Source organism: Zootoca vivipara, chromosome 6 (genome assembly GCF_963506605.1).
Source record: "Zootoca vivipara chromosome 6, rZooViv1.1, whole genome shotgun sequence".
NCBI lineage: Eukaryota > Metazoa > Chordata > Lepidosauria > Squamata > Lacertidae > Zootoca > Zootoca vivipara.
This window is the reverse complement of record NC_083281.1, coordinates 85,857,335-85,882,962: the sequence shown is the minus strand read 5'-3', so window position 1 is coordinate 85,882,962 and position 25,628 is coordinate 85,857,335. Positions and strand designations below refer to the sequence as shown.

At 49.7% G+C, this 25,628-nt stretch overlaps 1 protein-coding gene across 10 annotated transcripts in view; it reads right to left on the bottom strand.

Moving 5' to 3' along the window:
* The window catches only part of ARHGEF10L (Rho guanine nucleotide exchange factor 10 like), a 126,496-nt gene that overhangs the window by 27,147 nt on the left and 73,721 nt on the right, over nt 1–25,628 (bottom strand). For all 10 annotated transcript variants that reach the window (XM_035121223.2, XM_035121225.2, XM_035121222.2 and 7 more), the window contains 5 exons: nt 20,379–20,500; nt 15,337–15,423; nt 14,346–14,566; nt 13,211–13,365; nt 2,614–2,759 (listed from right to left, as the gene is read on the bottom strand). In XM_035121223.2, coding sequence (XP_034977114.2) covers nt 2,614–2,759; nt 13,211–13,365; nt 14,346–14,566; nt 15,337–15,423; nt 20,379–20,500 — 731 coding nt within the window. The remainder of the gene's footprint in view (nt 1–2,613; nt 2,760–13,210; nt 13,366–14,345; nt 14,567–15,336; nt 15,424–20,378; nt 20,501–25,628) is intronic.

The window sequence follows — 25,628 nt, the reverse complement described above, 5'->3', positions numbered from 1 at the left end:
ACGATTCTATGAACATGCCCCCTAAGCTATGGCAGAAACATTGACCTGACCCAGCAGACTCTTATATTCCTAACCCCACCCTACCCCAGCCTAAGAGACCCCCAGGAGAAAGGCAGGCGGGGTGGGGGGGAAGAAACTTTGGAGAAACCGGAAGGCAAGTTTTGCCACAGTGCTTCGAATTAATATCTAGCTCTGGCACCCCGGCAGCAGCTGAGACCCAGCCCTTCGCTGCCACACACACACACACCCCACAACTTTGTTCCTCCTGATGCAACAACGCAGGACCTCCCCCCCAGAGTCACAAGCTGGCACAGTTCAGCCGGACTTGTGGGGTGGTCAGCTAGCGCAGCTCATGAATAATAGAACAAAGACTCTGGGTGGTGGGGGAGGAGGAGGAGGGGCGGTCAGGCGAGAAATTTGCAGAGTCGATAAAGGAGACCCCTCCAGACACACACACACACACACACACACACACACACACACACACACCAATGCAGTGGCTGCTGTTTCAAAAAGAGAGAGGCATCTAGTGAGGAGATGGAGCAAGCTCCTGGGTGGAAGGGCACTCGCTTCAGTCCGAGCCCGTAACCAGAGCCCTGCTGCGTGCCGCAACAGCGCCACACGGTGGCTGACCCAGAGGACTGGCAGGGTGGAAAGGCATTTTGCGGCGAGGGACAGATCTGTCACACACACACACACACACACACACACACACACACACACACACACCAAAACCGTGCCGTTTAGGGCCAAGGGGGTTGTGTACATCTGTGCAAGAAAGAACAGTCTACTTCCTGAATATATTTCTGTACCGCTCACTCATAGAAGATATCAACATGGCATGTGATGGCATGTGCAAATGCAACATGAAGCCATTTTATAAAAATGAAGAAGAAAAAACGGACAAAGCCATAGTAGAAATAATAGAATCGTGGAGAGGGAAGAAATTCCCCCAAAGATCATCCATTCCAACCCCCGGCAATGTAGCAATCTCAACTAAAGCATCCCAGACAGATGGCCATCCAAACTCTGCTTAAAAACCTCCCAGGAAGGAGAGTCCACCATCTTCCATAGAATCATAGAATTGCAGAATTAGACGGGACCCTGAGGATCATCTAGTTTGCACTCCGCTTTGGTCAGACATGCCTCCTTGCACCAGGAGTTAGACTAGATGTCCCTCGCGGTCCATTCAAACTCTATGATTCTACGAAACCAGGCTTGCTAATTGGCTAGCTTCACATATATATATAGCACTGATTGGCTGGCCTTTCTGATGTCACATAGCCCAGGACTACGGAGGGGTTCACCATGTTTTCAGATATGGGAACATTCCCAGCCCTACCTGGAGACCTTCTGCATGCAGAGCAGACGCTCCGCCACTGAACTAGCACCCTTCCGTAAGTATCAAGTAAGTTTCTAGTCCTCATTGCACTGAATAAAAAAGGGGCTGGTTTAAATTGGAGCTTGTCTACACACTGACGGGAAGCAGCCCTCCAAGCTTTCAGATGGGAGAGGCCGCTCCCAACCCTACCTGGGGCTGTCAGGCGTTGAACCAGGGACCTATGACATGACAAGCATAGGTCTCCTTCTCTATTATGATCTGGACCTAAAAATAAATCAGGATCCTAGTCCTCATGGTTCCGATTTAAACAGGAAGCTTCTGCTGGGGTCAGACCGTTGGTCCACCTGCACTGGCTGGCAACAGCTCTCTAAGGTTTCATGGCAATGTAGAGTTGGAAGGGACCCTGACGGTCATCTAGACCAACCCACTGCAATGCCGGAATATACAGCTGTCCCATACAGGAATCGAACCTGCAACCTTGGCGTGATCAGCACCGTGCTCTAACCAACTGAGCTGTACACTGTCGAATGGCTCTCATTGCCAGAAGAAAGTTCTTCTGGATGTTTAGTCGGAATCTCTTTTCTTGCTACTCAAATACATATACCAGGCCCTGCCCTTTGGAGCAGGAGAAAACAAGTTTGCTCCCTCTTCCATGGGAAAGCCTTTGGGATCTTTGAAGATGGCTCTCATATCTCCTCTGTTCCAAGCTAAACATCCCCAACTCCCTCAAGTGTTCCTCGCCAGGTTTTGTTAAAATGACTGGGCTTGGCATTTTCATGCACGCTACCTCGAGCAACCTTGGAGAAATGGGGGGGATATAAATGCAATAAATGAATAAACCAGAATAATCCAGAGATGACAGGGGGAGGTTTAGGTGAAGGTTAAAGGCACATTTGTTTGCTTATAGTAGAAGATGGAGAACCCCCCGGCTCGCAGGCCAGAATGCATGCGGCCACCAGACCTGATTTCTGCTGCAGAGTCCTTTATCCCCCAAGCAACCTACACCTGACCTAGGCCTGACAAGAGATGGTGAGAGCTCGGGGGTGGTACCCAAGGCAGGTTTGGATGTTGAGGGGGAGGGAAGCAGCATCCTGCAGGCAGGAATGCAGTTTCCACCATCGGGAAAAGCCAAAAATCATTGAAAGCATGAGATCATTGCTCAAAGGGAGAGAAGTTGGAGAAGATAAGTTCACAGGCAGGGATGTCTTGGGAATGGATGGTAACTGGAGAAATAAGCAGAGAGGTTCCCAGAGGAGCATCACACGGCCTACCTGCGCCTTCAGGGTGGCGGCATCGAAGACGGTGACTTGGTTTCCGCAGCTGGCCCACACGGCATCGTCCAGGGTCAAAAGGGTCCGTACTGGTGCCAGCCCCACCGTCAGGCAGGCAGGCTCAGCCTCCAGGTCCCAGAACCCCCCTGAAGCAAGGAAGAGGGAGAGCGGCATTAGAAAAGGGGGGTGGCGGCTGTCAACAGAAAGCTGGTTTCTAGGGCAAGGACTGCCAGGGAGCACTGCATGGAGCAAGACTCGGACAGCCTCAAATCCTAGAAAGCAGGAGTCAGGCTGGCTTAGCCTGAGCTGGCTGCAGAACCTGGGGAAGCCTGGCAGCTCTGATGCGCTTTGTATGTGGGAAGGCCCAAATTCAATCCCCTGCATTCCCAGCTGAAAAGATCCAGTGACAGGGAAAGGGGGGGGGTCTCTCTTTGCCCAAGAGCCTGGAGAGCTGCTGCCAGTCAGAGCAGGCAACACCAGGGCACTTGGGCAAATTGTCTGAGCTGGTATGTTCCGGCTTCCTCGGTTCCTTTCTAATAAGCCAACTAAATTCTGCAGGATGTTGAGATGCAATGCTATTATTTCATAGCTAGATCCAAAATTCATCTGCGGACAGGAAAAGCTTCTGTCTGAGACCCCGGAGCGCTGCTGACCGGCCATATTATCACTGAGCCATATCATTGCAGAGTTGGAAGGAACACCCAAGGGCCATCTGGTCCAACCCCCTTCAATGCAGAAATCACAGCTGAAGAATCCCTGAGAGATGGCCATCCAACCTCTGTTGAAAAGTTCTCTTTCCTTGCAGGCTTTTCCATCATCTTCCACCTTCTCCATCTCCAGATGTTTTGGACTATTGATGCCCACCGTTCACAGCTGGCTGGGACTGGCAGGTGTTAACGGTCCAAAATGTCTGAAGGGCACCAGATTGGGGAAGGCTGGCGTAGAACTGGTGAGCAAATACTCCTGCCTTGTGTAAGGAACCTTCATACATTCGGGTCTCGCCATCCAAACACAATGTGTTCTTAGGAAATCATGGGTTAGCCAGGCATTCACATAGCAAGTGGAAAAATTTACACGGAAATTTTCTAATGAGGTCTCAAACATGGGATTTTGACCCTGAAATGATGGGGGGGGAAACACCAGGAAAACTTCTCTGAAACCTCGCAAAAGGCAAACAAGGAAGGGGGAAATGTTCTTTACCTGTTCAATTTCTCCCCCTGCCTTCCTCCCTTCCACCATGGCTTTTAGTGAAACAGCTGCCGCAGGCCAGCAAAACATACAAAGTAAGCCTTGTTTAAGGCTTCTTATTTGTTTGCAGTACTACGCGCGGATCCAGCTGTGCAGATATTTGAATCTGCAATGGTTTGGTTACTAATCCCTCGTGTTTGGATAAGTGAATTTCCATATAAGGAGCTTTTTTGCAGCGGGACCTGACTGTACATTCCTGCCATGCCTAAAACCAGAGGTTTTTTCTCTGGATAATGTGAACTTTCAAGTCTTGCCCACCGTACAACACCTCTCAGAAGCTCCTCCGCTCTGCCAGGGATCGATCTTCCCTGCAGGATTGAGCTCAGGAGAAACTGGGCCCGCTAATTGGCTAGCTCCACCAACAACACTGATTGGCTGGCCCTTCTGACATCACATCCTGCAGAGCAGAGCCATTGTGGCCAGTATCCACCAAAAACCTTCTCCTCTGTGAATTGGTCCAATCCTCTTTTAAAGCCATCCAAGTTGGTGGCGATCACTGCCTCCTGCAGGAAGGAGTTCCGCAGTTTAACTCTGCCCTGCATGAAGGAGGCCTTCCTCGGGAGGTTGCAGACTCTCTTTCCTTGAAGGGTTTTAAGCAGAGGTTGGATGGCCACCTATCATGGAACCTTTAGTTGAGATTCCTGCATTGCAGGGGGGGTTGAGCTAGATGACCCTTGGGGTCCCTTCCTACTCTAAAATTCTATGATTCTCTGTCCTGAATCGCCCAATACCGAGCTTCAACTGATGTCCCCCAGCTCTAGTGTTATGAGAAAGGGAGAAAATTATTTTTACTCCATTTTCTCCAGGTTGGCTCAGCCACTTGGACCAAACTGGAGTGGGGGCTATACAGCAACACCCCATAGCTCTAATTTTTCCTACGAAAAAAAGATACTGGTGCTGTAAATCTGAACCTGGTAAAACTTCTCCAGTTACTCAGGGCTGCCTTCGATTTAAACTGAACATCAGAGGGTCAAAACAAGGCACAGGCGGCCAAACATAAGGGAAATGAGCCTGTTATTTTCCTTCGGAATAGCCCAGCCACTTCTAAGCCCTGTGCCAGGCATCCCCAAACTGCGGCCCTCCAGATGTTTTGGCCTACAACTCCCATGATCCCTAGCTAACAGGACCAGTGGTCAGGGATTATGGCAACTGTAGTCCAAAACATCTGGAGGGCTGAAGTTTGGGGATGCCTGCCCTGTACAAACAGGCTGTGCGGCTCCTGAATGAGTGTGTGTGTGTGTCACGAATTAAATAAAAAATGAGGAGCTGGAACCCTAACAGCGGAGGGGAGAGGCAATGCTGTCCATTTGCCCAAAACCCCACACCACAGCTCCCTGGGCAAACCACTAGCCTCCCCATGTCAGCAAGCTGGGGAGCGAGCTCTCCCCACTGATATGGCAAGCTGAAGGCCGGATCGGAAACTGGCAAAACCACCACAGGAAGCTCCAAGACACACACACACACACACACAGCATCTCGCCACAAATCACACACCAAATGGCACTATTACGTTCCCGGTTATCCGCTTCTCATCAACATTTCTCCCCCCCCCCCCCGCCCCAAACAGCAACACAGGCACCGTTTTTCTCTGTGAAATATAGCTCTTACCAGCCAGACAGAAGCATTGCTATTTTGGACAGGATTTCAGTTATTTCCAGCCAGTAAGAAAACGCTCAGAGGGAAAGAGCTGGAGATGCACAGCCTGGGCCTTGAAGTGCAAAAAGGCCTCCCTGGCTGAATACAGATATACAAGATTGTGGTTTTGGATATACAGAGATATCTGTCCTCCGTTTGCACCCTGCTTTGGTCAGACATGTCATGTTGCCCAAGGAGTACGGACGGGGTTGTGCTAGATCAGGGGTCCCCAAACTACGGCCCCCGGGCCGGATGCGGCCCAATCGGCCTTCCAATCCGGCCCGCGACGACCCCCGCCGCCCACTGCCGCCGCCCGCTCTCACGGCGCACGGCGCAGCGACGATCTAAAAAATCGGCAAAAAAATCGGCGAAAATCCTTTGTGCGCATGCGTATGGGCCTCTCCCGACCCGGAAGAGGTCATTTCTGGTGCACTTCTGGGTCGGGGGAGGCCCATACGCATGCGCACAAGCGATTTTCGGCGATTTTTTCCCGCCCGTGTGCGTGTGCGCATGCGCACGGGCGCGCACTCCCCCGCCCTCCGGCCCGCTGCGCGCGCACTCCCCTGCCCTCCGGCCCGCCGCGCGGTAAGTCTGGGGACCCCTGTGCTAGATGTCCTTCGTGGTCCATTCAAACTCTATGATTCTACGAAACCAGGCTTGCTAATTGGTTAGCTTCACACACACACACACACACACACACACACACACACACACAGTATAGCACTGATTGGCTGGCCTTTCTGATGTCACATAGCCCAGGGCTACGGAGGGGCTCCCCAGGTTTTCAGATATGGGAACATTCCCAGCCCTACCTGGAGACCTTCTGCATGCAGAGCAGATGCTCTGCCACTGAACTACCAGCCTTCCGTAAGTATCAAGTAAGTTTCTAGTCCTCATTGCACTGAATAAATAAAGGGCTGGTTTAAAATAGGAGCTTGCCTTCTACCAAGTCAGACCATTGCCCCATCTTGCTCAGATTGTCTACACACTGACGGGAAGCAGCCCTCCAAGCCCATCCCTAGCTAACAGGACCAGTGGTCGGGGAAGGTGGGAATTGTAGTCCAAAAACATCTGGAGGGCCGAAGTTTGGGGGTGCCTGATCTAGACCTACCCCCTGCAATGCAAAGAATATACAGCTGTCCCATATGGGGATCGAACCTTCAGCCTTGGCGTTATCAGCCCCACACTCTAACCAACTGAGCTGTCCAGAGTTTCAGACAGGGGATATTCCCAGTCCTGCCTGGCTATCCTCCCAGGAACTGAACCGGGGATCTTCGGGCCACAAATCCAGGTCCTTTCCCACGAGAGCTATCGCCCTTCCGTATTTGTCATGCCCATTACAAACGAGAAGCCGGCATCAAGCCCAAAGACGAGCCGCTCCCCATCAAAGCGAGTGTCAGAGGCAGCCTCCCCTACACTCAAAGGGCAGGGCCACCGCAGGGAAAGCGTTGACCTCTCCCACCTACAGGATTGCCCTCAGCCTTGGGCGCTGATGACGAGTGACCCTGCTTTGTGCAGGCCTTGAAGGAAAGGCTGCGGGAATGTGCCCCACAGCGGTCTCGAAAGTGGAAGGACGCCGACGGGAAGGGGAAGATGAAAAACCTGAAAGCGTCAGCCGTCGCTGCCAGCTCTGCTGCAAGGGCAAAGGAGGAGAGACAGGGAAAGCGGAGGGAACTGTCAAAGGCTGCCCTGCTGTACCAACACAGCAAACAGCCAGGGGATTCTTAATGTGCTTCGGCGAGGCTCCCCAGTGCCCTGATTCCGGGACGCAGCACAGCTCCAGTCTGTCGCCGGCCTCATCTAATGCAATCAAAACGCAGAAAGCTCCTTTGTATTATTCAGCAGATGAAGGAGGCTGGAAAGCCAAGTGGGGCTCACGCCGTTCGGGGTCTCTCTCGCAGCCCACCCAGATCACATCTCCCCACAGCACGCACACGATGCTCAGGGGTGGAAGTGGATGAGATGACATGTTGTGCACGTAGAAGGGAGTTTCATATTATCAATTCATTGCCTGAACAGGGGCGTATGAAGTAGGGGGGGGGCGCCCCGGGTGCCACTCTTGGGGGGGTGACAAGATGGCCCATGCCTCCCCCCAGCTGTAGAGCAGCCAAGGGCACGCACAGTCCGTATGTGTGCCGCTCGCATGGCATCCATACGCACTGCCGCGCATGCGCACTCCGTACGGGATGCCGCACATGCGCAGTCCGTACGGTTGTTGTGCAAGCAGCAGCCCACACAGACGGTGCACGCGAGCGGCAGCCTGTACGGAGTGCACATGTACGACATCCCGTACAGTCACCGCACATGTGCGGCATTCCATACAGAGTGCGCACACGCAGGATGCCACACATGCACACTCTGTACAGGCTGCTCTGCCCCGGGTTCTGGAGAGGGGTCCTCCGCCACTGTGCTTGGATATACCACCTTTTCCTCCAGGATTGCTCCAGGTGGCACACATGGTTCTCCCCCCCCTCCCTGTTTAATCCCTACAACAACCCTTTGAGGTAGGTTCCCTAGGTGGCACAATGGGTCAGTGCGTTGGGCTGTTAACCAGGAGTTTGGTGGCTTAGCTGTGGGCAGCATTCCTGCATTGCAGGGAGTTGGGCTAGATGACCTTAGGGATCCCTTCAAACTCTACCATTCTATGATTCTAGGTTAGAGAGAACAACAAAAGAGGTTTAAAGATGCTTTCAAAGGTAAATCTTAAAAAATAAAGTAGCATAAGCACTGAAAATTGGGAAACACTGGCCTGCGAGCACTCATGTCGCAGAACAGCCTCTACCAAAGGCGTCATGGACTTTGAAGAAGCACGGACTCAGGACGAAAGGGAGAAACAAGCTAAGAGGAAGGCATGTTTGGCAAATCCTCTCCATGACCAACTCCTGCCCGGAAACCTATGTCCCCACTGTGGAAGGACGTACAGATCCAGAACTGGGCTCCACAGTCACTTAAGACCATAATCGTGGAAGACGATCTTACTAAGCTATGAGTGATCACCAAAGAAAAAAGATTCTAGCTTAGGCTGAGAAAAGGCAGTGACTGCCCCCCACCCCAAGTCACTCAGGGAGCTGCTTCATCGCCGAGTGGGGATTTGAACCCTTATCTCTCCCAAAGCCTAGCCCGACGCTCTAATTGCTGCAGCACAACAGGCGCACAAAATTCTAGTCATGCCTCTTACCTGATGGAGGCGAGAGAGCAGGTGGCAAAGTTGTGCACACAGCAGCCTACTTTGCAAAGACAAAATTTACATTTCTCGCGCCACTCAGTTTTGCCCCTGGCCCCACCTACCAGGGGACATGCGGTCCCCAAAGGCTTGCCCGGAAGGGAATGCGGCCTTCTGGAGGCCCGTGCACCTGTCCTACAGTATTATTTACCCAACCTCGTAGGATGGTTGGGGGGAGAAGGAAATGGAAAAGGCCTCTCTGCCTAATCGGGCTGGGACGAATCACCCTTTCCCTTCCCACCGCCCCAACCCCCACCTTTTGAGTCTGTATGTTTTTCAAAGTGATTTGTGTCTCCCCCTCCCCTCCCCTGCCCCGCCTCACCCCCCATTCTCCACGTTCCATTAAACACTCGCGATCTGCGCCTCGTTGCCTCCGTTCCGGGGTCGTAAACGGATGTTTCCTCGCCGAGTCTCCGATCTCCACTTGGCAAACGCTTTGCGTTTATTAATTAGCGTCTCATAAGCCGGTTATGGTTTTTAATTAAAGTGTGTCTGCCTGGAAGATGGAAGGGGGAGGCGGCGGAGGAGAGGGGGGAAGGTGTCCGGGGAAAGGGGGCGAACGAGAGGAAAGCTTGCCGTCTCCCAGGCAGATGTGGGTGCGTTCAATCTGCCGCTCGCATCTGCAAGGGGGTCGGCGCCACCTCCGTCAGGCAAATATACCTTGTCGGAGGCACACCTGTTTTCTCGATAGCATGGAGGCTGGCATTTCTCCATGCATTGAAAGGAGTGAGAAAAACAGAGCAGGAATGTGTGGTTCTGATAGCACCGGAAGATGCAATGGCTACCACCCCTGATGGCTGTTGTTCCGCCTCTGTTAGCCAGAGGCAGTAAATGCCCCCCAAATGCCAACTGCTAGAAATCACAGGTGGAGAGGGTTGCTGTTGAGCTCAGGTGCTGCTTTGCAGTTTCCCATTGAGGCAACTGATTGACCAGCTCTGGAGGGTAGGACTCGAACCAGGGTGGATAAAAATTAATGATTTTTAAAAAATATATCAAAAAATCGGATTTTTAAAATTTAAATCAGATTTTTTTTATCTGAATTGGATTTTTAAAATAAAATGCTTTTGGAGGAAAAATCTTTCTAAAGGTATTTTTCTATTTAAGTTACATTATAGTTCAAAGGCTATTCATCATGAAATAAGGGTTTGTTTTAAGTTTTTCATGTGTACTAAAACTCAGTCTAAGTTTTTTTAAAAAACAAAAAAGTTGAACCACATCAGTTAACAAACATGGATACATATGCTATAATGTTATTGCTTTAATTAAATAAATTGTTTAAGTTGTTATTAAGGAAATGATTGTTTTTCTCCTTCCAATAAAGTACAGTGGTACCTCGGTTTAAGTACACAATTGTTTCCAGAAGTCTGTACTTAACCTGAAGCGTACTTAACCTGAAACGAACTTTCCCATTGAAAGTAATGGAAAGTGGATTAATCTGTTCCAGACAGGTCCGCGGAGTACTTAAACTGAAAATACTCAAACCGAGGCGTACTTAAACCAAGGTATGACTGTGCAGCAGAAAAGTTGTCCAAATATAAACCGTTAACTTATTAAACCTCACAATCATTTCATAATTATCTATGTACTTCTAACAGTATAACCAAATCAGTAATTTTTGATATAACTGTAAAAACTACTCTGGAAATTTATTATTCCCAAAATGAAACCTTCATCTGGTGATAAATATTAAGATTATACCAGCAAGAATGGGTATTTCTGTTTAAAAAATGATTTAAATCAAGTCTTACTGACTAGTGATTTAAATCAAGTCTTACTGACTAGTGATTTAAATCGTGATTTAAATTGATTTGATTTAAATCAAATCCACCCTGACTCAAACCCATGCCTTCAAGTTACAAGAAAGGAGGTGCCAACTAAACATTGGGAATAACTTTCTGACAGTAAGAGCTGTTCGACTGTGGAACAGGTTGCGGACTCTCCTTCCTCGGAAGTTTTTAAGCAGAGGTTGGATAGCCATGTGCCATGGATTCTTTAGCTGAGATTCCTGCATTGCAGGCGGTTGGGGGCTAGACGGCCCGTGGTGTCCCTTCCAACTCTACCATTCTATGAATCTATGATTCTATGATCTTTGGGTTTGAATGAGACAAGGGGACTCATTCAAAAGAACCCAGCTGGAATGGAGCTCAGAAATGCGGCCAAGTAGATGGTTCTGCAAAGCACAACCTAGGAACCTAGTGGCCCATCCAGTCCAGCATCCTGTTCTTAAAGTGGCCAACCAGATGCTCATTATGGGGAAAAACCCCAACAGGACCTGAGTGCAAGAGCAACTGTCCCCTCCTCCAGTTTCCAGCAAGTCGCATTCAATAGCATCACTGCCTCCAACGGTGGAGGGAGAAGGCAGCCGTCTTATGCTCTTTTAAAGCCATTCTAGCTGCCCCTTCGCTCTAAATTATCATAGATTCACAGAACTGTAGGGTTGGAAAGGACCGGAGGGTCATCTAGTCCAACCCCATGCAATGCAGGAATCTCCACTAAATCATACGTGACAAATGGCCCGGGGGGAGCAGATTCCATTGCTCAGCTTTGCACTGTGTACAGAAGTACCTCCTTTCTGGAGACAGTTTGCTGCAGTGGTTAGAGTGTCGGACTAGGACCTGGGAGATCAGGGTTCAAGTCCCCACTAGGCCATTAAGCAGCTCGCTCAATCAGTTGAGGACTAGAATCTTGATTTGTTTTTAAGGAAAGGGGCATAGCGCAGTGGCAGGAAGCAGCTTCCTAACACCATATCAGATTCTTATGAATCATCTCCCTATCCACTCCCTAATTACACGGCCATTTTTAATATGCCCCCCTCAACTAAAACCCCCAAACATTTTAGCGTTTCCTCATTGGGGAAGGTATTCCAACTCCTTGATCTTTTGAGGGTTGCCTTTTTCTGACCAAGGCTTCTCCTGCTGTGTGTTTTCAGTCTTTTAAAAATGGATGATGAAAGGCGCTCCTTAAACAGAGAAGACCTCAAAAACAGCAAATCAAAGCAGCTTTGGGGCAAACAAAGGATGACCCTAACCCGGCATGCAAACACACAGAGAGACAGAGGCATGCATAGGTGACATTGTCCTGCGCCTGTGACGTCTGACGTGGCTGGTGAAATCAGAGCGAACTGGCCCAAACGAGAGAGAGAGAGAGAGAGAGAGAGAGAGAGAGAGAGAGAGAGAGAGAGAGAGAGAGTCTTCTCTGTTCATCCAACATTTACAGGGAATGAGAATTTAAAGCACGCAGCTGACAGGCTTCAGTGGCCGTAAAACAGCCACCCTCCCTACCATCAGAGAGAACTGACAGCGAATCAATAGGAAATTACAGAGCGCTCAAATTGGGGGTTTTGTCTCCAGACCTAAACTTGAATCCCAAACCCTGCATTTTAAAAGCCAATTAGCATAAAGATTTTTACTTCATTTTGATGGTGGGTGGGGTTTGAAGTGAAGGTACAGAGGAAGGTCCCCCTCTCCCTGCCCCCACCCCACCCCCACTCTCTTTTGCCATCTGCCAGAAATAAAAATAGATTTTAAATGAATCAAAAAGCACAAATTGCAGGGGAAAACCTCCCCATGCACCCAAAAAGGAACCTCAGAGAGCAGCAGAGAGTTTTAGGGGTGTGGGGAAGAGGTGGCCAACAAGTTCTCAAAGGGAAGAGGCTGTAGCGGACCATCCAAGCGACTGCTTTGAATGCAGAAAGTTCCAGGGTTCGATCCCCGCTGGCAGCATCTCCAGGTAGGGCTAGGGAGGGACACACTCACACCCTGTCGCATGCCTGAAACACTGGAGAGCCATTGCTGCCAGTCAGTGCAGACCAGGAATTCCCAAACTTGAGTCTCCAGCTGTTTTTGGACTACAACTCCCATCATCCTTAGCTAGCAGGGATGATGGGAATTGTAGTCCAAAAAACAGCTGGAGAACCACGTTTGGGAAATACTGGTATAGACGATACGGAGCTAGATGGACCCATGGTTGGATTCAGCTTCCTACGTTCCTTGTTTGAATCAACCCTTTATTCTATGTACAATGAGGACTAGAAGCTTGCTTTGCTTTTAAGGAGAGGACCAGTCAGATTCCTCCAGGAAGCCCACCGGCAAGGCATGACGGCCACAGGTCCTCTCTCACTGTTGTTCATAAGAAGGGCCCTGCTGCCCCCGCACCCTGCTCTCACAGGGGCCGAACGTATCTAAGAACCTAGGAATCCAGATAGACTGCCCCTGGACCTGGAGGCTCCATAAGCAGCCTGGTAGATCAAGCCAGTGGCCCACCTAGTCCAACATCCTGGTCTTATGGTAGCCAAGGACCTGAGCACAAGAGCCCTCTCCCCTTCTGTGGTTTCCTGCATCCGCCATTCAGAAGCATCCTGCAACAATGGGGAGCCTGGTAGCTATTGATCGCCTCCTCCTCTGTGAATCTGCCTCCCCCTCTTCTAAAGCCACCCGAGGACCAAGCCAGGGTCTTGCCCAACCCTCTATCTCCACAGGTGCCAATGCTCACCGCTGGTTCTCGCATAAGCAGCCACTGTTCCATCCTGCAGGCCGGCAAAGAGGTAGTCGGGGCTGTGCTTCAAGCAGAGGACCGGCTGGAGCCCGGGGCTCTTGCCCGTCAAGAGGCACTGCGTCCCCATGTCCACGCTTCCATAAACCAGGATGCTGGAGGGAGGAAGAGCAGAGCTCCGTTCAGAGTGCAGAGAGAGGACGGAGATTAAACACAGGAAAAATTGGAACAGAAGGAGCGACCCCTGGTGGGTGATCAGAGAGGTGCAGGAGAAGGCCTTGTGCGTGTTTCGCACACACAATCATGCACCGTAAGGCGAGGAAAACCCTGGCGTTCAAACCTCCAACAGCAAACCTGTTAAGAGTTTTAATCTGTATTGTTATAATGTTATACTTGTAAGATCAAACAAAAATTATTTCAAAGAGAGAGAGAGAGTTTTAATCTGCTTTTAGTCTATTTGAACCTTTTTGAAAGTCTTAGGTTATTGCTGCAAATTCTCTTATGGGTAATTTTATTGCTTGGTCCCTTTTGGGGGAAAAAACCACACTGGGAGTATTTTCAAACAGTATAAAATTTTGACAAAATAAATTAATTTTAAAAATTCAACGAGACCGGCTAACGTTAACGATTTTATGGTTTGCTTTTTAAAGGGGGGCGGGGAGCCAAAGCCCTTTGCGAAAAGCCAAAAATCGCCGCCAGCAATGCAATTTAAGTTTTTCAAAACAAGTGCAATTCATAATCGACTCAAGAATTCTGTCTTCCCCCACCCCAAGAAAAACACACAGCCCAACCCAGCCTAAGCAAACTGCCGACAATTTGCTGCGGCATCTCTGCAGCCTGAGTCCCATCACCCACTTAAGGCTACTGGTGGGGCAGAAATGCTCATTTTGTCCCCATCCTCCTCCCTGCCGGCTTATGCAAGGGGCATCCCTAAGGAGAAAGCTGGTCTGGGTGTAAGTAAGAAGGCAGGGAGGTTGGGGCTGACTGGGGCTAACGGGTAAGGCCCCCACTTTACCTAACGAACCAGCCAACACAGAGAAACAAAAGAGAGTCTTCTCTGGGGCAGAGCCAGCCTGATCTCTTGAAGAAGGCTCCATTGCACCTCCCCTCCATTGCGTCTCCATTGCTTCCTCACCTGCCGTCCTGCAGCCCGAGGCAGATCACCGGCTGTGGCGGCAAGGCTTGGTCAGCAGATGTCTCCAAACCACTGGCTCTCTCCTCCTCGCTCCTCTCGGGAATGTATTCTGAGCACAGGACCTGGGCGGCGACCGGAAAGGACTTCACAATGCGGGGTGCTGCCCGGTTCAGGGAAAAGATTTCGACCTGGCCGCCAGCCCCCTCCTGCCCTCCGCCGACCTAGAGGAGTCAAGAGGAAGAGGAATTCTCCTAAAGAAGTATTCTTGCAATCGTGGATTCGTGGAGTTGGAAGGCACCTCAAGATTTATCCAGTCCATGAAGGACCTTTTGAGGTGGTCTACTCCACCATCGTGGGACGCAGGTGGCGCTGTGGGTTAAGCCACAGCGTCTAGGGCTTGCCGATCAGAAGGTCGGCGGTTCGAATCCCTGTGACGGGGTGAGCTCCTGTTGCTCGGTCCCAGCTCCTGCCAACCTAGCAGTTCGAAAGCACATCAAAGTGCAAGTAGATAAATAGGTACTGCTACAGCGGGAAGGGAAACGGTGTTTCCGTGCGCTGCTCTGGTTCGCCAGAAGCGGCTTAGTCATGCTGGCCACATGACCCGGAAGCTGTACACTGGCTCCCTCGGCCAATAACGCGAGATGAGCGGCGCAACCCCAGAGTCGGTCACGACTGGACCTAATGGTCAGGGCTCCCTTTACCTTTTACTCTACCATCAAAGAGCTCTTACCATCCCAAAATTATTCCTAATATTTATCCTTTCTGGCTCCATCTTCCACATGAAAGCCCTTCAGGAATCTGAAGATGGCTCCCACTTCCCTCAAGTGGATTTGTCTGCCCTACATCTCACTGGCTTTACAACATACCAAATTGCAGCTGCTGCTGCTGCTGCTGCAAGCATCAGATGATGTCCCCACCCCCACCCCAAAAAGCAAAGAGGAGGCTCGTCCCACAGTCAATGGCAAGGCCCCTCTTCGCCACACAAACTCACCCAGAGATAGCCTTGCGGCAGAGAAGTGCTGACAGCGGAGAAACCCAGCAAGGAAGAATGGACCGGGCTGTGGACGGCGGCACCAAGCTGAACAGAAGATAACAAAAGGGGGGGGGCATTTAGGAACGCACAAAGTTGCCTTCTTCCGAGTCAGTTCATGGGTCCAGCTAGCTTCGTATGGACTAGACTGGACCTCCAGTCCAGAGTTTCAGGCCAGAGAGCCTTGGAGATGGGATCATGCAATAATATTTTTAATAGTAACAACAACAACAACAACAACAATCAAATAAAGGCTGGATGGATGAATGAATGAATGAATGAATGAATGAATAATACTGAACTACATGGTCCATGGCATAAGGCACCCTATGATTATGTACTGCTCAGAGCTCACAAACGGAATTCTAAATTAATTAATTAATTAATAATACAGACGTACCTTGGTTCTTGAACGTAATCCATTCCGGAAATTCATTCGACTTCTGAAAATGTTCAAAAACCAAGGCGTGGCTTCCGATTGGCTGCAGGAGCTTCCTGCACTCAATTGGAAGCCACGTCAGACGTTCGGCTTCCAAAAAACGTTCGCAAACTGGAACACTCACTTCCAGATTTGCGACATTCAGGAGCCGAAACATTTGAGAACTAAGCTGTTCAAAAACCAAGGTACCATTGTAACAACAACAACAACAACAACAACAACAACACTATTATTTGTACCCAGCCCATCTGTCTATATTGCCCCAGCCATTGTGGGTGGCTTCCAAAATATGTAAGAATATAGTAAGACATTAAACATTAAAAGTCCCTATACAGAGCTGCCTTCAGATGTCTTCTAAAGGTTGTCTAGTTACTCATCTCCTTGACATCCAATGGGAGGGCGTTTCACAGGATTAATAATAATAAATGATAATTTATTCAGGATGGCTTCCAACTAACAACAACAACAACATGTCATTTATACCCCACCCAACTGGTTGGGCCTCCCCAGCCACTGAAGGGTTCCCTTCAGATGTCTTCTAAAAGTCAGATACAGTAGTTGCTTATTTCTTTGACATCTGATGGGAGGGCGTTGCACATGATGGGTGCCACTACCGAGAAGGCCCTCTGCCTGGTTCCCTGTAACCTCACTTCTCGCAGTGAAGCTGGACCTTAGTGTCCGGGCAGAACGATGGGGGTGGAGATGCTCCTTCAAGTATACTGGGCCGAGGCCATTTAGAGCTTTCAAGGTCAGCACCAACACTTTGAACTGTGCTCGGAAACGGACTGGAAGCCAATGTAGGTCTTTCTGGACTGGTGTTAATATGGTCCTGGTGGCCACTCCCAGTCACCAGTCTAGCTGCCGCATTCTAGATCAGTTGCAGTTTCCGGGTCACCTTCAAAGGTAGCCCCATGTAGAGCACATTGCAGTAGTCCAAGCGGGAGATAACCAGAGCGTGCACCACTCTGGCGAGACAGTCCGCGAGAAGGTAGGGTCTCAGCCTGCGTACCAGATGGAGCTGGTAGACAGCCGCCCCGGACACAGAATTAACCTGTGCCTCCATGGACAGCTGCGAGTCCAAAATGACTCCCAGGCTGCACATCTGGTCCTTCAGGGGCACAGATACCCCATTCAGGACCAGGGAGTCCTCCACACCAGCCTGTCCCCTGTCCCCCCCAAAACAGTACTTCTGTCTTGTCAGGATTCAACCTCAATCTGTTAGCCGTCATCCATCCTCCAACTGCCTCCAGACTCTCACCATTCAATTTAGACCAGGCATAGGCAAACTGGGCCCTCCAGATGTTTTGGGACTACAATTCCCATCATCCCCGGCCACTGGCCCTGTTAGCTGGGGATCATGGGAGTTGTAGTCCCAAAACATCTGGAGGGCCGAGTTTGCCTATGCCTGGATTAGACTATGAAATAGCTAAGCTTTGCAACAAGCACTAAGCTTTGCCATGGGGAGCATGAGTCGATTCCCCCTCAACCTAGAAAAAGGGGGGGCCCAAAACTTTCCATGTCCCCCCCCCCAAAAAAAGAAAGCACAGCTGTCTTTCACCAGAGGTGAAATGCAAGGATCCCTTTGAAACCAAAGGACACACTTTACACTTTTTTTAAAGGCCCCCTAAGCTGTCCCAGATCCTCTAGGGTACAGGAGGAAAGGACATGTTGGAGTCAAAGGAGCTTTGTGGATTAATCATAATATGTGTATCCAGACGCCGTGTCTCCCCCCCACCCCCAGTTCCAGCTGCTTGCCTTCATCATTTTTTTTTCCCCGAGCCGGGTGGTTGCATTGAAACCATAGATCATCAAAAGGAGTAAAATCTGAAGCCGGCCTGATGGAATAAAGCTTTGGCAAAGAAAGAGAAGCATTGGGGGGGGGGGGGGAGGACAACGACTCTTTGCCGTCCCCGGAGGAAATCTCGCCGGCATTTGGTCTAATTAGACAAAACGGCAGCCAGGCCTTCAGGAGAGAGAGAGAGAGAGAGAGAGAGAGAGAGAGAGAGAGAGAGAGAGAGAGAGAGAGAGAGAGAGAAGACAAGACACACACAAAACCACAAACACATCCAGAAGCCACCTCTCTCTCTCTCTCTCTCTCTCTCTCTCTCTCTCTCTCTCTCTCTCTCTCTCTCTCTCTCTCTCTCTCTCTCTCACACACACACACACACACACACACACACACACACACACAGCTGCTTCCTCTGGAACTGGAGGGGTGGGGTCAAGATAGATGCAGCCAGTGGCCAGAAAACTTCTGCATTTGCTGCTAATTGGATTTTTTTGGGGGGGGGTGACATTGAGAAGCCCTCTCCAGCGCTAATGATGGGAAGCAGAGTTCCTCCGGTTCTTAAAAGAGGAAAGGATTGCTTTATTGGATGCAAGGAGAGCAGGTGGTTCGGTAGCACAGCCCATGTTTTGAACAAAAACAAGGTCCAGGTTCAAATCCTGCAGGCAGCATCCAAGGGGAGGACCCGAACTGACTGGTTCAAATGATGGGAAAGGAGTTTGACTAAACTTCAGGAATAATTTTCTGAGGGCGAGAGCTGTTTGATGGTGGGACGGACTTCCTCGGAAGGTGGTGGCATCTCCTTCAGTGGAGGTTTCTAAGTGAATGCTGGGTGGCCACTTGCCTGGGATTCTTCAGCACTGCAGGGGGTTGGGCTGGATGACCTTTGGGTACAACTTTGAACTCTACAATTCTGATTCTATCTCCAGGTAGGGCAGAGAGAGACTGCCCCACCTGGAACTCCGGAAGGGTTCACTCTGCCAGGCACCGTAGGAAAGGATTGCTCGACTGCATAGGAAACTGAGGACGCTGCCTTCTACGGAGTCAGATCCTTGCTCCATCTAGCTCCATATTGCCTGCACTGACCGGCAGCGATGGCTCTGCAGGGTTTCAGGCAGGGAGCTGTTTCCCAGGCCTGCCTGGAGACGCCGCCAGTGGAGATTGAGCCTGGGGCCTTCTGCATGCCAGGCATGCCTCGAAAGATTCCATCAACGGTGTCTCCGGAAAATTTTACACATCACTTGGGAATACAGGCAATCTAAAACCAGTGTACTGGAAGAAGCAACGATCACCAGTGTTGAAGCAATGATTCTTCAACATCAACTTGGTTGGACTGGTCATGTTGTGCGGATGCCTGATTATTGTCTTCCAAAGCAACTGCTCTATTCCCAACTTAAGAATGGAAAGTGTAATGCTGGTGGTCCACAAAAGAGATTTAAAGACTCTCTCAAGGCAAATCTAAAAAATATATAAAAATCCTTCCAGTAGCACCTTAGAGACCAACTAAGTTTGTTATTGGTATGAGCTTTCGTGTGCATGCACAATTCTTCAGATACACTGAAACAGAAGTCACCAGACCCTGATATATAGTGAGAGGGTGGGGAGGGGTATTACTCAGAAGGGTGGTGGGAATGGGGGATTGGCCGATAGGTGTGGTAAACTTGTTGACGACTGTTAACGACTGATTGTTCTTACAGGGAAAAAACAAGGGTTGAGATGGCTAAAAATCAGACCGGGTCTCTCCATGGTTTTAAGTTTGGTAATAAGTTGTAAACTTAAAACCATGGAGAGACCTGGCCTGAATAGAGACATTGGATTCATATCTCATTATACATGAGTAATACCCCTCCCCACCCTCTCACTATATACAAGGGTCTGGTGACTTCAGTGTATCTGAAGAAGTGTGCAGGCACATGAAAGCTCATACCAATGAACTAAGTTGGTCTCTAAGGTGCTACTGGAAGGATTTTTTTTATTTTGCTTCGATTACGGCAGACCAACACGGCTACCTACCTATATTTAGAACTGAGGGTATATATTTGAACATGGCTATCATATCACCCCTTCTAGGGCCAGGCGATATCTGGCTTTCAACCAGCTAAAACTTCGCGATACACCGATATATCACAATGTCTGAAATAAGGATGGAGCTACAGTGGTGCCTCCACTTACGAATTTAATCCGTTATGAAGGCACCTTCATAGGTTGAAAAATTCATAAGTCGAAAAGCGCCATTGGAAACGCGATTTCCCATAGGAATGCATTGGAAACGGAAAAATTCGTAAGTCGAAGCAACCCTATCTAAAACCGCCGCGGTTTCTGTTCGGATGTCGAGAAATTCATAAGCGTGCGGCCATTTGCCCCATTCGTTAAATCGAAAAATTCGGTTGTCGAGTCGTTCGTAAGTCGAGGTACCACTGTATGTAGAGGCGCTGGCTGGCTTCACGGTTCCCCCCCGCATTGTGATTTTTGCATAGGACGCAAACACAAATCATGATTCCCAGTATATTGCCAGGTCAAAAATTATGAAACCAATATTACAATATGCACCTCAGACCAGTAGGGGGCGATATATTGATATATCGTCCAGCCCTAGTAGCTTGGTGGCCGAGTTCTTGCTCTGCATGCGAAAATCCAACTAGCAACATCTCTAGCTAGGAGTGGGAACCTTCCTTGCCTGAAATCCTAAACCAGCAGAGGGCAGCCATTTAACCCATGCTTCTTCTGGCCCATCTTGTCCTTTGGGCCCCATCGGGGCAGGGTGTGGGTGCGCCTTACCTGAAGGTCCAGAGCTCTGGAAGAGAAGGCGGGCGTGCGGGAGACCAAAATGGGGCACCAGAAGGGGGCTTTGCACTTCTTGTCCTCTTCCGGGCACAGCCAGCCAGGCTGGTTTTCCTCGCCTGCAAGAGAAGAGAGGGAATCTGAGTCACACATCCTTCTGGGCTCAGGAGAAACAGCCACCAGTGGGAGACGATAGAGGGGGTTGAAATGGATGACTCTTGGGGTCGCTCCCAACTCATCAATCCTACAGTTTGGGAACAAACAGGGGATGGTGCAGACACATAGGAAGGCAGGAAGCTGCCTTATTACCGAGTCAGAACAACGCTCCATCTAGCCCAGCAGCTCTCCAGGGTTTCAGCCAGCAAGCATCTCCCATCCCTACCTGGGACTGAACCTCAGCCTTTCCTTAAAAAAGATAAACCAGGTATATCGTGACGTTTAGCTGGTGATATATCACGATGTTGAAAACCAGATATCACCCAGCCCAGTGTTCACCTCTACATGGTTCCATCCTTATTTCAGACATATACTATGATATATCAATATATCACGATATATCGGTATGTCATGATGTTTGGCTGGTGATAGATCATGAAGCTGAAAAACAGCTCCATCATTATTTCACAAGGATATATCTCTATCTTGAAAACCAAATATCGCCCAGCCCTAGTATTTGCCTCTACATAGTTCCATCCTTTTTTCAGACAATGCGATATTATGGTACATTGCGATGTTTAGCTGGTGATATATCGCAATGCTGAAAACCAGGTATCGCCTGGCCCTATCTGGCAGGGACAGTGGGCCCACAAAATGTGGGCAGATCATGGTTTCGAACGGGGCACTGAACAATAAATACATTTTTAAAAGGGTATGAGAGAGCCTTGCCTATAGGGCTCTAGAGGCTTGCAGGAGTTTCCCAGAACCAATCTGTAGCCCGCACAAAAGCATCCCAGAGCCCGGCAAGCAAGCCAGAGGGCAAGCTCTACTCATTGTGCCAACTTTGGACAGCGAGGGATTCTCGCGCAGAAGGTGGAATCAGGGCCATTCTGACTTTACACTGTTTTGTCTCTCTGCAGGATCCCCCGGAATGTGCTACTTTACAACAAATCTGTACCCCAAAGCACAATGTTGGGTTTTTTGGGGGGGGCAGGGAGGACAGATGCCAAACTAAAGGTCCCAAGTCTCCCTGTGGGGACGCCTTTGTTTGCACGCTGAAAAACTGCAATGGTCCTTCCCCCCCCCCCCCACTGCTCTCTGCCTTCAATAGGTTTTCAAGCAGAGCTTGGATGCTTAAGAGTCATGGATGCTTTAGCTGCAATTCCTGCATTGCAGGGGGTTGGGCTAGATGACTCTTGGGGGTCCCTTTCAACTCTACAATTCTAGGATCCTAAGGCAGCACCCTCTGCATTACCCTCAGCAGCTATGGGGGAAAGAAAAACAGCAGCAAGAAAACAAAATGAACACTCCTCCACTTTTAAAAAAGAAACACACACACACACATCTTATTTTTAAGTGGAGGCTGCAGTCATTTCCCCCCCAGGCACTTCAGATTAAAATAGGCCAACAAACTGCTTTTATATATATATATAAAAACCAAGGAAATCAAATCATCAGCGCCTGCGGGAAGACGGGAATTCAAATAAGGTTTTCAAATGAATTTCTTTCTCTTTGCTTCCCCCCCCCCAGCCAAACCTTTCTCTCTTCCATTTAAAAATAAGGTGGGGGGGGGAAGGAGGGAGAGAGACTTTCTTGCTGCAGCAGTTTTGCTCGAGTTCAATAGGGAACGGTGATAAGAGCATCCTGAGGGAGCTCGGAGGAAGCTGGAACGCAAAAAGGAGACTTTTGAGGGCGCCCGAAACTCTACGCTGCTCTTTTTCCTCCGGTTAATGAGGAGATTAAAGGGCAGGAGGTGCTCAGAGCGGCTGCTCGGAAGGACGACCTTGCAATGTCACTCGTCGTTGGGTTGGGGCTATTTTTCCTCCTTCCTTCTCTGGTGGGATCCTGCTCCGATTCAGGCACCTAAGAGATGTCACCCATCCCTGTTTAGGGAAGTTTTTAAATGGCTGATGTATTAATGTATTTTTAACCTTCTGTTGGAAGCCGCCCAGATGAGTGGGCGGGGTAGAAATATATTATTATTATTATTATTATTATTATTATTATTATTATTATTATTATTATTATCTTTTTAACAAGCCAGCATGAGCTTGCCTTCCACCACCAGCACCTTGGCAGGAAGGAGCGCCTTACTGACCAGTTCTCCGCCAATCGCCTGCCGCTCCCCAAAAATGGTTCTCCGCAATTAATGTGAAAACGCAAACCCAGGATCAGGCCAGTGGCCCCTCTAGTCCAGCATCCTGTTCTCGCAGAGGGAACCCAGATGCTACAGTGGAAAACCAGCAAGCAGGATCCAAGTCCAACCACGACGCTCTACTCTCTGGTAGCATCGCTGCCTCCATCTACGGATCAGGCCAGCCCAGCTCAGCCTCCTGTTCTCACAGTGGCCGCAGGAACGCGGGTGGCGCTGTGATGTAAACCACCGAGCCTCTTGGGTTTGCCAATCAGAAGGTCGGCGGTTCAAATCCCCGCAACGGGGTGAGCTCCCGTTGCTCTGTCCCAGCTCCTGCCAACCTAGCTGTTCAAAAGCACACCAGTGCAAGTAGATAAATAGGTACCACTGTTGCGGGAAGGTAAATGGCGTTTCTGTGCACACTGGCTTCCGTCACAATGCCCAGAAATGGTCTAGTCCTGCCAGACACATGATCAGAAATTGTCTGTGGACAAATGCTGGCTCCCTCGGCCTGAAAGCGAGATGAGCGCCACAACCCCATATTTGCCTTTGACTGGACTTTACCTTCAAGGGGCCCTTTACCTTTACGTCTCACAACCAGAAGCCTCCCAAGGAAAACCCAACAGCATGATTCAAGCATAGGTTAACAGCACACTCCCCCTCCTGCGTTTTCCAGCAACTGGAAGCATTTCTGCCTCCCACCATGGAGACAGACTATAGCTATCAAGCCTCACCCCACACTCCAAATTGTGGACTCTCCTTCCTTTTAAGCAGTGGTTGGGTGGCCATCTGTCATGGATGCTTTAGCGGAGATTCCTGCATTGCAGGGGGTTGGACTAGATGACCTTTGGGACCCCTTCAAACTCTACGATTCTATGAATTTGTTCAAAACGTCTTTTAAAGAAATTGCTTGCAAAGGTTTTCAAAGGGCGTCGTGGTGGTTAATGAGGAGATCCTGTTGCTGTGCTTATTCTCAAGGTGGCCTAGAAGGGGGTTCGTGGAGTCCCTTTATCCCGCTCAGCAAATCATCTCACCGGGTCCTGGAGGATCAGAGCAAAATCTCCTGTAGTCAAGAGACTCCTGTGATCACAGTGGCCAAGAAGATACCCAAAAGCAGGACCCCAGTGAGACAGCAACTCTCCCCACCTTTGATTCCCAGAACCTGGCCTTTGTGGGCTCAACTGACTCTAGGTCCAACAATTTCTTGCAACCGTTAGTTAGACCTGTAACCTCCTGTGGTTTCCAGCAACTGGCATTCAGAAATATTTCGTGCTCCAACCATGGAGGCAGAGCAAAGCCATCCTGGCTCGCAGCCCCCCGAGAGCCTTCTTGCCTTCTCCCAATTTGCCCAACCCACTCCTAAAGCCATCCCCATTCGCCATCACTGCCTCCTGTGGCAGCGAGTTCCAAAGTTTAACTTTTCGTTTGAGTGTCCCGAATTTTTCAGCATTCCGCTTCCTCTAATAGAACAGCCGATACTATGGAAGGCGTTTTCAGCAAGCTTAGTTCCTTGACACGTCCACTTTGACCTGCGGCCCTCGGAGACTTGACAGGGGCTCAATGCGGCCCTCAGTTCAACCCCCCCACCACCACCACTCTACAAACTTAAGACCAATAGATGGGAAATTTTATCAGGTTAGAAGGAGAAAAGGGTCCCAGACACTCAAGTGCCTTTCTTTCCTTCCTGAAAATTGTGATTATACTCCTGATGTTCACGGGGGGATGAAAACAGTATAATTTATTTTCTCCTTCGCTGGGGAAACTCTGAGAGTGGTGGCTGGGATCTTTAATTACAGAAAAATGAAAAACACAACGCGAAAGGCAGCTAATTAGATGCGGGAAGGGGACCCTCATAACAAACTCCCCAAAGACTGACATACACCTGGAATTTATGAATATATGAAAACAGACATGTGCTGTTTCTTTTTCTTTCTTTCTTTCTATCTTTCTTTTGGGGGGGGCACAGGCACCAAAGGGTAGACAGACTAAATAACTATAGAATTGCAGAGTTGCAAGAGCCCCTAAGGGTCATCTAGTCCAACCCCCTTTTAATGCAGAAATCAAAGCTTTTCTTCTCACAAAGCATGGAACGAGATTGCTTATCGCCACTGTAAAACAGTGGTTGTAGGCACAAGTTATTGGGGGGGGGGAGTCTATCCAGTGGAGGCCCATGGTGCACTGCAGATCAAATGAGGCCTTCTTAGTGGTGACCCCACACTTACGGAATTCACTTCCACTGGGAATCAGGCTGCCCTTGAAGACTTCTTTCTGTTTCTCTGGAGCTCAGAGGTGGCTGGTCCATTTCGGGCAAGCGGGGCATCGCCCCACCAGACCGACTTTGCTCTCAGCCAGTCTCCATCTGCTTGCCTTCTGATAACAACAGTGTGGTGTAGTGGTTAGAGTTCTGGACTAGGGCCTGGGAAAGTCCTGGGTTCGAACCCCCACTCGGCCACAAAGCTCGCTGGGTGGCCTTGGGGCTGCCTCACAGCCTAACCTACCTCACAGAGTTGTTGGGGGGACTAAATGAAGGGAGGGAGAGCTATGTACACTGCTCTGATCTTCTTGAAGGAAAGGGGGTTAGAAATGCAATCAATAAACCAACAACCAACCAGCCCCATGGGGAGGTCAGTGCTGCCTCTCATTGGCTCTGGCTCAGCCAATCACCAGCTCTCGTCTCCACCCACTTTTTGGTCTGTCTGCCTTCCTCCCCACCAGTCTCCAGTGGGTACCAGCTGCCACCTCCACATCCATAAATGGCTATTAAGGCATGGTGCTCAGATGGAACCTCCATGTGCAGAGGCAATCTACCTTTGGGTGGCCAGTCACCAAATGACAGAAGCAACAGGGAAGGGCATGGCTTTCACACCCTCCTTGTGAGCTTGCTAGGGGCATCTTGCTATAATAATAATAAAAAAACTTTTATCTGACCCTGCCTCCCCCCCCCCCTCAATCCATGG